The sequence below is a fragment of the Mizuhopecten yessoensis genome, unplaced genomic scaffold (assembly GCF_002113885.1).
Source record: "Mizuhopecten yessoensis strain PY_sf001 unplaced genomic scaffold, ASM211388v2 scaffold3949, whole genome shotgun sequence".
In the NCBI taxonomy this organism is placed as follows: domain Eukaryota; kingdom Metazoa; phylum Mollusca; class Bivalvia; order Pectinida; family Pectinidae; genus Mizuhopecten; species Mizuhopecten yessoensis.
The window spans coordinates 454951-468186 of record NW_018405300.1 but is presented as its reverse complement, the minus strand read 5'-3'; the positions used below and the strand labels follow the sequence as shown (position 1 = coordinate 468186).

The 13236-nt window shown below is 38.6% G+C and overlaps 1 protein-coding gene across 2 annotated transcripts in view; it reads left to right on the top strand.

The window, feature by feature from the left end:
* The window catches only part of LOC110448223 (N-sulphoglucosamine sulphohydrolase-like), an 18126-nt gene extending 4952 nt beyond the window's left edge, over positions 1-13174 (top strand). The window contains exons 2-7 of one of the 2 annotated variants that reach the window (XM_021494359.1): positions 4693-4825; positions 5292-5425; positions 6299-6452; positions 7775-8001; positions 9076-9251; positions 10604-13174. In XM_021494359.1, the coding sequence (XP_021350034.1) occupies positions 4693-4825; positions 5292-5425; positions 6299-6452; positions 7775-8001; positions 9076-9251; positions 10604-11206 (1427 nt within the window). In that variant the 3' untranslated portion in view covers positions 11207-13174. The remainder of the gene's footprint in view (positions 1-4692; positions 4826-5291; positions 5426-6298; positions 6453-7774; positions 8002-9075; positions 9252-10603) is intronic. The other variant, XM_021494358.1, reaches the window with a different exon arrangement.
* Positions 13175-13236: the final 62 nt, after the last annotated feature.

The window sequence follows — 13236 nt, the reverse complement described above, 5'->3', positions numbered from 1 at the left end:
GAATCTGTTTTAGGGGATGATGATGGATTTGTATAAATCTGTACAGGGGATGATGATAGATTTGTATAAATCTGTACAGGGGATGATGCTGGATTTGTATAAATCTGTACAGGGGATGATGCTGGATTTGTATAAATCTGTACAGGGGATGATGCTGGATTTGTATAAATCTGTACAGGGGATGATGCTGGATTTGTATAAATCTGTACAGGGGATGATGCTGGATTTGTATAAATCTGTACAGGGGATGATGCTGGATTTGTATAAATCTGTACAGGGGATGATGCTGGATTTGTATAAATCTGTACAGGGGATGATGCTGGATTTGTATAAATCTGTACAGGGGATGATGCTGGATTTGTATAAATCTGTACAGGGGATGATGCTGGATTTGTATAAATCTGTACAGGGGATGATGCTGGATTTGTATAAATCTGTACAGGGGATGATGCTGGATTTGTATAAATCTGTACAGGGGATGATGCTGGATTTGTATAAATCTGTACAGGGGATGATGCTGGATTTGTATAAATCTGTACAGGGGATGATGCTGGATTTGTATAAATCTGTACAGGGGATGATGCTGGATTTGTATAAATCTGTACAGGGGATGATGCTGGATTTGTATAAATCTGTACAGGGGATGATGCTGGATTTGTATAAATCTGTACAGGGGATGATGCTGGATTTGTATAAATCTGTACAGGGGATGATGCTGGATTTGTATAAATCTGTACAGGGGATGATGCTGGATTTGTATAAATCTGTACAGGGGATGATGCTGGATTTGTATAAATCTGTACAGGGGATGATGCTGGATTTGTATAAATCTGTACAGGGGATGATGCTGGATTTGTATAAATCTGTACAGGGGATGATGCTGGATTTGTATAAATCTGTACAGGGGATGATGCTGGATTTGTATAAATCTGTACAGGGGATGATGCTGGATTTGTATAAATCTGTACAGGGGATGATGCTGGATTTGTATAAATCTGTACAGGGGATGATGCTGGATTTGTATAAATCTGTACAGGGGATGATGCTGGATTTGTATAAATCTGTACAGGGGATGATGCTGGATTTGTATAAATCTGTACAGGGGATGATGCTGGATTTGTATAAATCTGTACAGGGGATGATGCTGGATTTGTATAAATCTGTACAGGGGATGATGCTGGATTTGTATAAATCTGTACAGGGGATGATGCTGGATTTGTATAAATCTGTACAGGGGATGATGCTGGATTTGTATAAATCTGTACAGGGGATGATGCTGGATTTGTATAAATCTGTACAGGGGATGATGCTGGATTTGTATAAATCTGTACAGGGGATGATGCTGGATTTGTATAAATCTGTACAGGGGATGATGCTGGATTTGTATAAATCTGTACAGGGGATGATGCTGGATTTGTATAAATCTGTACAGGGGATGATGCTGGATTTGTATAAATCTGTACAGGGGATGATGCTGGATTTGTATAAATCTGTACAGGGGATGATGCTGGATTTGTATAAATCTGTACAGGGGATGATGCTGGATTTGTATAAATCTGTACAGGGGATGATGCTGGATTTGTATAAATCTGTACAGGGGATGATGCTGGATTTGTATAAATCTGTACAGGGGATGATGCTGGATTTGTATAAATCTGTACAGGGGATGATGCTGGATTTGTATAAATCTGTACAGGGGATGATGCTGGATTTGTATAAATCTGTACAGGGGATGATGCTGGATTTGTATAAATCTGTACAGGGGATGATGCTGGATTTGTATAAATCTGTACAGGGGATGATGCTGGATTTGTATAAATCTGTACAGGGGATGATGCTGGATTTGTATAAATCTGTACAGGGGATGATGCTGGATTTGTATAAATCTGTACAGGGGATGATGCTGGATTTGTATAAATCTGTACAGGGGATGATGCTGGATTTGTATAAATCTGTACAGGGGATGATGCTGGATTTGTATAAATCTGTACAGGGGATGATGCTGGATTTGTATAAATCTGTACAGGGGATGATGCTGGATTTGTATAAATCTGTACAGGGGATGATGCTGGATTTGTATAAATCTGTACAGGGGATGATGCTGGATTTGTATAAATCTGTACAGGGGATGATGCTGGATTTGTATAAATCTGTACAGGGGATGATGCTGGATTTGTATAAATCTGTACAGGGGATGATGCTGGATTTGTATAAATCTGTACAGGGGATGATGCTGGATTTGTATAAATCTGTACAGGGGATGATGCTGGATTTGTATAAATCTGTACAGGGGATGATGCTGGATTTGTATAAATCTGTACAGGGGATGATGCTGGATTTGTATAAATCTGTACAGGGGATGATGCTGGATTTGTATAAATCTGTACAGGGGATGATGCTGGATTTGTATAAATCTGTACAGGGGATGATGCTGGATTTGTATAAATCTGTACAGGGGATGATGCTGGATTTGTATAAATCTGTACAGGGGATGATGCTGGATTTGTATAAATCTGTACAGGGGATGATGCTGGATTTGTATAAATCTGTACAGGGGATGATGCTGGATTTGTATAAATCTGTACAGGGGATGATGCTGGATTTGTATAAATCTGTACAGGGGATGATGCTGGATTTGTATAAATCTGTACAGGGGATGATGCTGGATTTGTATAAATCTGTACAGGGGATGATGCTGGATTTGTATAAATCTGTACAGGGGATGATGCTGGATTTGTATAAATCTGTACAGGGGATGATGCTGGATTTGTATAAATCTGTACAGGGGATGATGCTGGATTTGTATAAATCTGTACAGGGGATGATGCTGGATTTGTATAAATCTGTACAGGGGATGATGCTGGATTTGTATAAATCTGTACAGGGGATGATGCTGGATTTGTATAAATCTGTACAGGGGATGATGCTGGATTTGTATAAATCTGTACAGGGGATGATGCTGGATTTGTATAAATCTGTACAGGGGATGATGCTGGATTTGTATAAATCTGTACAGGGGATGATGCTGGATTTGTATAAATCTGTACAGGGGATGATGATGGATTTGTATAAATCTGTACAGGGGATGATGCTGGATTTGTATAAATCTGTACAGGGGATGATGCTGGATTTGTATAAATCTGTACAGGGGATGATGATAGATTTGTATAAATCTGTTTTAGGGTATGATGCTGGATTTGTATAAATCTGTACAGGAGATGATGCTGGATTTGCATCAATCAGTACAGGGGATGATGCTGGATTTGTATAAATCTGTTTTAGGGGATGATGCTAGATTTGTATAAATCTGGTTTAGGGGATGATGATAGATTTGTATAAATCTGTACAGGGGATGATGATAGATTTGTATAAATCTGTACAGGGGATGATGCCGGATTTGTATAAATCTGTTTTAGGGGATGATGATTGATTGGTATCATTCTGTACAGGGGATGATGCTGGATTTGTATAAATTTGTACAGGGGATGATGCTGGATTTGTATAAAGCTGTACAGGGGATGATGCTGGATTTGTATAAATCTGTACAGGGAATGATGATTGATTTGTATAAATCTGTACAGGGGATGATGCTGCATTTGTATAAATCTGTTTTAGGGGATGATGATTGATTGGTATCAATCTGTACAGGGGATGATGCTGGATTTGTATAAATCTGTGCAGGGGATGATGCTGGATTTGTATAAATCTGGTTTAGAGGATGATGCTGGATTTGTATAAATCTGTACAGGGAATGATGATTGATTTGTATAAATCTGTACAGGGGATGATGATAGATTTGTATAAATCTGGTTTAGGGGATGATGCTGGATTTGTATAAATCTTTACAGGGGATGATGCTGGATTTGTATAAATTTGACCGGGGGATGATGCTGGATTTGTATAAATCTGTAAAGGGGATGATGATAGATTTGTATAAATCTGTTTTAGGGGATGATGATAGATTTGTATAAATCTGTACAGGGGATGATGATAGATTTGTATAAATCTGTACAGGGGATGATGCTGTATTTGTATAATCTGTACAGGGGATGATGCTGAATTCATATAAATCTGGTTTAGGGGATGATGCTGGATTTGTATAAATCTGTAAAGGGGATGATGATAGATTTGTATAAATCTGTACAGGGGATGATGATAGATTTGTATAAATCTGGTTTAGGGGATGATGCTGGATTTGTATAAATCTTTACAGGGGATGATGCTGGATTTGTATAAATTTGTACAGGGGATGATGCTGGATTTGTATAAAGCTGTACAGGGGATGATGCTGGATTTGTATAATCTGTACAGGGGATGATCCTGAATTCGTATAAATCTGGTTTAGGGGATGATGCTGGATTTGTATAAATCTTTACAGGGGATGATGCTGGATTTGTATAAATTTGACCGGGGGATGATGCTGGATTTGTATAAATCTGTACAGGGCATGATGATTGATTTGTATAAATCTGTACAGGGGATGATGCCGGATTTGTATAAATCTGTACAGGGGATGATGCTGGATTTGTATAATCTGTACAGGGGATGATGCTGAATTCGTATAAATCTGGTTTAGGGGATGATGCTGGATTTGTATAAATCTGTACAGGGGATGATGATGGATTTTCATCCTCTTAAACAGAATTATACAAATCCAGGATCATCCCCTAGATTTGTATATTTCTTTTTTAGGGGATGATGCTGGATTTGAGACACAGGTGTACAACAATGAAATATGTAAGACACCAAACCTGAACAAGTTAGCAGAGAGGAGTTTGGTTTTTAACAACGCTTTTACATCTGTCAGCAGTTGTTCACCAAGCAGGTATACATATATAATTAAAGCAGTAGATGGAAAATATGGAAGCATACTGAGCAAGTGAAAAACCTGTTATTGTTTTGTTATTGGATCTGAAATCAGTATTGACATGCACATATCAATTTCCAATGTAAGTCATTCAATCAACATTCTCTAGATTTGTAACATACATTTTTATGATATGATAGACATATGAGAAAAGCATATTCTAGGTATATTGTAAATAGTGATGTAGGATGTAGGACAGCTTTCTAATATACCTGTAAGCATTTAACATATTGCCAAAAAAACATTTCTTGATTTTTATCAGCATTCCATAATAGGGCGATAGATGGAAGAATCAGCACTAGATGACTTCATTATTAAGAAATATTAGGTAAACAATAAATCTAATTAACAATAAATAACATACTGGGGTAGGGGAGTGTACTTGTTTTATAAAATACAGTTGATAATGGGAAAATGTTTACAGGTCAGTGGTGTTGTCAGGATTACCACAGCACCAGAATGGAATGTACGGGCTGTTCAATGGCTACCACCACTTTCAGTCGTTTGAGGACGTCAGAAGCCTGCCATCACTATTAAAAGGGGCAGGTGTCCGAACAGGTAAGACAAGAGAGAGGGTCAAAACAGGTAAGACAGAAGAGAGGGTCAGGACAGGTAAGACAGAAGAGAGGGTCAGGACAGGTAAGACAGAAGCGAGGGTCAGGACAGGTAAGACAGAAGCGAGGGTCAGGACAGGTTAGACAGGAGAGAGGGTCAGGACAGGTTAGCCAGGAGAGAGGGTCAGGACAGGTTAGACAGGAGAGAGGGTCAGGACAGGTTAGACAGAAGAGAGGGTCAGGACAGGTAAGACAGAAGCGAGGGTCAGGACAGGTTAGACAGGAGAGAGAGTCAGGTCAGGTTAGACGGAAGAGAGGGTGGGGACAGGTAAGACAGGAGAGAGGGTCAGGACAGGTTAGACAGAAGAGAGGATTGGGGCAGGTTAGACAGAAGAGCGAGTGAGGAGAGGTAAGACAGGAGAGAGGGTCAGGACAGGTAAGACAGAAGAGAGGGTCAGGACAGGTAAGACAGAAGAGAGGGCCAGGACAGGTAAGACAGAAGAGAGGGTCAGTACAGGTTAGACAGAAGAGAGGGTCAGGACAGGTAAGACAGGAGAGAGGGTCGGAACAGGTAAGACAGGAGAGAGGGTCGGAACAGGTTAGACAGGAGAGAGGGTCAGGACAGGTAAGACAGGAGAGAGGGTCGGAACAGGTAAGACAGGAGAGAGGGTCGGAACAGGTTAGACAGGAGAGAGGGGTCAGAACAGGTAGAACAGGAGAGAGGGTCGGGACAGGTAAAACAAGGAGCAGAGACTGGACAGGTGTGAATACTGGTTGACAGGTTGTTGGGGTGAGGTATGGAGGCCACTTGCATGTTTAAACTTTAAGAAGGTTATTAGCTTTATATGTTTAACTTCACTTTGTTACCCTTTACCAGGTATAATTGGTAAGAAGAATCTGGGTCCTGAGTCAGTATACCCATTTGATTATTCCGTAACTGAACTTGATGGCCACAGTATTCTGCAAACAGGAAGAAACATCACCTTCATTCGTCAACATGTGCGTGAGTTTCTGCGTCAAAATTCTTCCAGGTGAGAGCTTCCCCACATGACCACCAAATGTAAAGTTATCAATTTATTAATTCACATTTTGGCTGTTTGGTGATATATCAAGGGAGATAATTAAAGAAACTGGTGTCACCATAAATTAATGGTAAAATTTATGGTGTAATACAATTTGTGTGTCCATTGATATAGATCACATGTATTGTTAAAACATGTGACCGCACACAACAACAATCTATATGCCTTCAGTTGAAGGATGTTAGGCAGGATATATTAATATACCAGTAACTGGTATAGTTTAAAATGTGTCTCATTTTGTAATTACAACTTTTGCACTCTAAATGTTATCACACTATTTACCACTTTTGCACCATATAGAGGATGTCAAACAAGATTCTATTAGATATGATTTTTGCAAAACAAGCATTAGTTTCACAATAGTGCGATAGAATGGAAATGAGCTTCGTTTATATTATGTGCCCAATTAAAGCATATACATGGACATTGAAATATTTTGTTAATATTGAAGTTAGAAAAACAATTAGAAAACTCCACTAGTTCAAACGTAACTTTGCACCCACCAAACCAGTCCCAAAAATCTCCCCCCATCCCCTACCCATACTGACCAAGCCACTTCTGTCCCACAGCCCCTCCCACCAGGCCAAACCCATCCCCCATCTCCACCCACAAAATCAGTCCCATCTCCCACCTCCACCCACTAAGCAAGTTCCATCTCCCACCTTCACCCACTGTGCCAGTTCCACCCCCAGGCCCTCCCACGAAGTCAGTCCCATTCCCAACCTCCACCCACAAAGTCAGTCCCATTCCCAACCTCCACCCACAAAATCAGTTCCCTCTCCCACCTCCACCTACAAAATCAGTTCCCTCCCCCACCTCCACCCACAAAACCAGTTCCCTCTCCCACCTCCACCCACAAAATCAGTTCCCCCTCCCCCCTTCACCCACAAAATCAGTTCCCTCTCCCACCCCCACCTACAAAATCAGTTCCCTCTCCCACCTCCACCGACAAAATCAGTTCCCTCTCCCTCCTCCACCCACAAAATCAGTTCCCACTCCCACCTTCACCCACAAAATCAGTTCCCTCTCCCACCCCCACCCACAAAATCAGTTCCCTCCCCCACCTCCACCCACAAAATCAGTCCCCTCTCCCCCCTCCACCTACAAAATCAGTTCCCTCTCCCACCTCCATCCACAAAATCAGATCCCTCTCCCACCTCCACCCACAAAATCAGTTCCCTCTCCCACCTCCACCCACCAACCCAGCTCCACCTCTACATTATTGAATTTCATCGCATTTAGTTTGCTGTATTTTCTAATCTATATTCCAGTCCTTTCTTTCTGTATGTGGCATTCCACGACCCCCATCGATGTGGTCACACCCATCCCCAGTACGGACAGTTCTGTGAGAAGTTCGGTGCTGATGGGACCATGCCTGATTGGAATCCAGTCTTTTTTGATCCTGCATCTGTGGTTGTTCCCTATTTTGTCCAGGACACTCCTGCTGCCAGACTGGACATTGCTGCCCAGTACACCACCATAAACCGTATGGACCAAGGTAAACTATTAGGATTCTTATGTCTTTGTATACAGCCTTGAGCAGAATTTATTAGGACTCCATGCATACCATATGTATACAATGTGGGGTACGCACAGCATTAATTCGGCATGTTAAGCAAGATAGACTTTGTGCTCTAAAGTATCAAAAAATTTACCCACAGCTCACTAATGACTCATTGAATAAACCGGCTAGTAGTTTGTAAACATTTTTGGTTACCTACTAGTGGGTGACACCCTGTACATCATTTCATTGGTCAATCTTTTCATTATAACGTCGTGCAACAGTTCTTTGCAAATTCATCTAAGTGTATTTTCCAACAGAAACGTGTAAGTTAATTCTCAAATTGTAAAAGACTCTTTATAAACCTCATGTCTTCATACAATTTGAAAATTAACTATCTCAAGTTAGATAAACATGATAACCAGTCATTACTCAATGGGAAATCTCTATCTAACCGACGTCCCAGTTAGGGTTTAGAAGAATTGAGAGACGTTCAGATCAAGGTCCTCTTTGATTTTAAAGTTTTATTTGAAAATTCTCATCAGATTTGTATGTCTTTACATCTTCAAATATGACAAAAAGAGACTTCAGAAATTTGTTTTCATCACACTGTTAACCTTCTAAACATTTAATGCTAAGTCACTTTATACTGAAATGTCCAGGCCTAGTACTGAATTAATAAGAGCAGGATTTGTAGACAACAATCTAACAAATTACTTGCTCTCCTACACACATACTATGAATCACTTTTTTCTATGAGAGATTATTTTTGCATCAAAATGGCAATACAACTCTTTTGATTTAAATATTCAACACATATTAGTTCTATAGATAAGTAATATCAATATTATGATAGCTTCATCCCAATCAAAAATTCAAGCATTTGCAGATAAAAGCTACAGGCTTAGTTTGCAAATTAAAGTCCTCATAAAAATAAAGTGGTTTACAGTGCTTTGTGAGAGAAAGTTGTACTGAACGACGTAGAGGCAGCAGGCCATGAAGAGAGCATTGTAGTAAACGATGTATCTTCCCTGGAGCATAAACATCATTGTATCTTTTTTGTGCCTCAAGGTATAGGTCTTATACTGAAGGAGCTAGAGTTGGCAGGCCATGCAGATGACACTCTCGTCATGTACTCCTCCGACAATGGCATACCTTTCCCCAATGGCCGCACCAATTTGTATGACTCAGGTTTGGCTGAACCATTCATTATGTCCTCACCATACCATAGGAAGCGCTTGGGACAGGTGGGTAGTATTAATGAACTAAATATTTCTCATGAACACATAAAGTTTTACCAGGTTGAGATTGTCATTTAAATTATTTTATTTATAAACAAATATGATAACAGAAAGTAATGACACGGAAACATAAAATGGGGAGTCTTGGCAAATTTAATCCAGTATAATAACAGATAAAGTTCTGTCGTTCATATCCTTGGTTGCTTTCACAATATTCCTCTTCAACATTCAAGTGGCACAAAAAATATTCCTGAATAGTGATTTTGTAGTACTTATGACGTAATGCAGGCTTTTTCCCTGAAATATAAATTTGAACTGTATTTTCCCAATTGTAATGGTGGATAAATATAATTTCAACCTGAGGAAAATGGTTTGTTTAAAAACAAAAAGCTATTTTTTTCCTTGCTATTACACCCATATTCACTGAACTTGCTCTACTTATGTGTTGTGGTAAGACAGAGTTATGCATACCAAAATCAGGTCTCCTGTCCCATCATATGCAGTTATTGCCCTTTGTTCTGTTTTTTACACCAAAGTTTGTCTTTTAACAAAGTTTGTCTTTAACATTACTTCTTTGTTCTTTCGCCTACATTCACTGAACTTTCTATAATTATGTAGGTTGAGAAGGTGAAATGTCACATGCTGAATTTTGGTCTTGTGCTCGTCCCATACAGAGTTATGGCCCTTTGTTTATTTTTATGCCAAAGATTTTCGACAGCATAACTTTGTTGCTACTTCAGCTGTATTCACTAAACTTGTAATACATACATGTGTCTTGGGAAGGCAGTACTGGTATTTTAGAACATTGGGAAGGCAGTACTGGTGTTTTAGAATATTGGGAAGGTAGTACTGGTGTTTTAGAATATTGGGAAGGCAGTACTGGTGTTTTAGAATATTGGGAAGGCAGTACTGGTGATAAGAATATTGGGAAGGCAGTACTGGTGATTTAGAATATTGGGAAGGCAGTACTGGTGATTTAGAATATTGGGAAGGCAGTACTGGTGATTTAGAATATTGGGAAGGCAGTACTGGTGATTTAGAATATTGGGAAGGCAGTACTGGTGATTTAGAATATTGGGAAGGCAGTACTGGTGATTTAGAATATTGGGAAGGCAGTACTGGTGATTTAGAATATTGGGAAGGCAGTACTGGTGTTTTAGAATATTGGGAAGGCAGTACTGGTGTTTTAGAATATTGGGAAGGCAGTACTGGTGTTTTAGAATATTGGGAAGGCAGTACTGGTGTTTAAGAATATTGGGAAGGCAGTACTGGTGATTAGAATATTGGGAAGGCAGTACTGGTGATTTAGAATATTGGGAAGGCAGTACTGGTGTTTAAGAATACCTTTGAAATTTCAGAAAAGTGATGCTATGTTGAGCCATGTGGACATTCTCCCTACAGTACTGGACTGGTTTGGTGTCAAATATCCTCACTACAAGATCCTCAAAAATGCTGTGACCTTGACCGGCAAGTCTTTACTCCCTTTGCTTAAGGAGGAACCAAAGGAATCTTGGGATACTGTATATGCCAGTCACAGCCTCCACGAGGTGACAATGTACTACCCTATGAGGGTGGTAAGAAACAAACAATACAAGCTCATTCAAAATATTAACTTTCAAATGCCATTCATGATAGATCAGGATTTTTTTGTTTCAAGGACATTCCAAGATCTGCTGAACAGAACACAGCAGGGAAAGGAAACACACTGGTACAAAACTCTCCACAACTACTACTACAGGGACCAGTGGGAACTCTTCAACATAGTTACTGACCCACAGGAACTCCACAATTTAGCTCGTGATCCAAGTCACTCAAAGGTTTATCATCAGCTGCAGAACCAATTGAATATGTGGCAGAATATAACCTTTGACCCCTGGATTTGTTCACCCTCGGGTGTTTTGCAGGATGTAGGGCCACATAAGTATCACCCACAGTGTTATAGTATGTACAACGGACTATGAGGGTGTGACTAATTGTGTAGTACAGGGTTGTTTTACCTACAGATCTGGAATCTGTTACAACAAACATTATATTTCCTTCAGATCTGGACTCAGACTGGTACTATTGATATCATTTTACCTACAGATTTGGTCTCAGCTACTGTCGATATTATTTCAACTCCAGATCTTGCATTTGTCCGCTAGAGTAGATATTATTTTAACTACAGATCTGGAATCTGTTTGCTACTGTAGACATTATTTTAACTACAGATCTGGACTCTGTTTGCTACTGTAGACATTATTTTAACTACAGATCTGGACTCTGTTACTGTAGACATTATTTTAACTACAGATCTGGAATCTGTTCGTTACTGTAGCCATGATTTTAACTACAGATCTGGAATCTGTTACTGTAGACATTATTTTAACTACAGATCTGGAATCTGTTTGCTACTGTAGATATTATTTTACCTACAGATCTGGACTCTGTTATTGTAGACATTATTTTAACTACAGATCTGGAATCTGTTTGCAACTGTAGACATTATTTTAACTACAGATCTGGAATCTGTTACTGTAGACATTATTTTACCTACAGATCTAGTACATTTCAGTGCCAAAATTATAACACAATTGTCATAGTTTTACCAAAATTTTATGTACATTTTTATACATTTTACATACAAATGGACACCTGCTTATATGTATCAATGTTTATGTACATATTTATACATTTTATATATAATTTACAAATATATTCAAGAAGCTTACCTACTTAATCATTTTAAACTAAAACTAAATATACAAGTAAAATGTAAACATACGCAAGACACTGACAATCAACCTTGTTTTATTTGAACACTTTCATACCTCTCTGTGCATTACGAATTGTCAAAGTTCAAATCCATTTACATTATAACTTTACCAGTATTATGAATATTCCATCCCATGAAAATATCATTTCCAGCATGTGTAACAGAACATGAATGTAATAAAGATGTTTTCCCCATTATACACTGTATTTAGAAACCATTATTGACATTATTTGCAGTCGTTATCACTTATGGTTATAGTGATGGGAATCAAACGTCACGTTATTCCAGGAGGATCAACAGTTATAATCTACAAATTTTAATACGTAATAAAAGTAATACCACACATCGTATCTGATGTCAGGACTTGTGTATAGTGCAGACACATCCACTCTAGACCTACACACACTCCTGGATGTATTCTGACAATTAACTTGTTTATCTGTGATGTTAGATAAACACATAGTATTTCTGAATTCTACCATAACCTAAGACGTATATCATGCTTAGGCCATTGTGTTACGAAGTGTAACTATTGATTTTTTGTAAGCACATGTGTCAACATATTGAGCAGTTTCAGTGGCTATTACAGAACATGTTTCCTAGTATTTTGACCTCATGACCTTAAAAAATGAATAAATAAACTAATGTTGATTGGTTATGGTAGAAAAGAAATTCCATAACCTATTACAGTTGTTATAATGTCTATATAACCTAAATTATTTAACATTAAAATTTCAAAAAGACACTGGGTAAACCTCGTGTCTTTTTGAAATTTGAAAATTAAATAACTTGAATTATATAAATACAATAAACAACTTATCACTCATTGCGGAATCTTTATTTACATCACAAGTATACCACTAACCAAAGCTGTAGTATTGTCATTTACCTCTTTTGTTTCCTGCATGAACGAAAGTTAAAAGTAATGTTGAACAATGTAAGGTGAAGTTGATACGTTTCGTGTTACAATTCTAGTATATCATTCCTACTTAGTTGGCAGTTGGTGAGAAAAAAAGCTAACAGGTGTGTAAAACTACTGGACAAAGTATAGAAAACGTTACCGTACCACGTGCAATGCTAGTGAGTAACAGTATTTTTAAGTGGTTTGAAGCTATTTAGATTGTGTTGTGGTACAAACTTTCGCGGAAAACTTATGGAAATAAATTTGTTGTAAGCTAAACAAAGTTTGTTGGGTTTAATTTCTACGAATGGTTATACACAACAAACCTTTTCAGT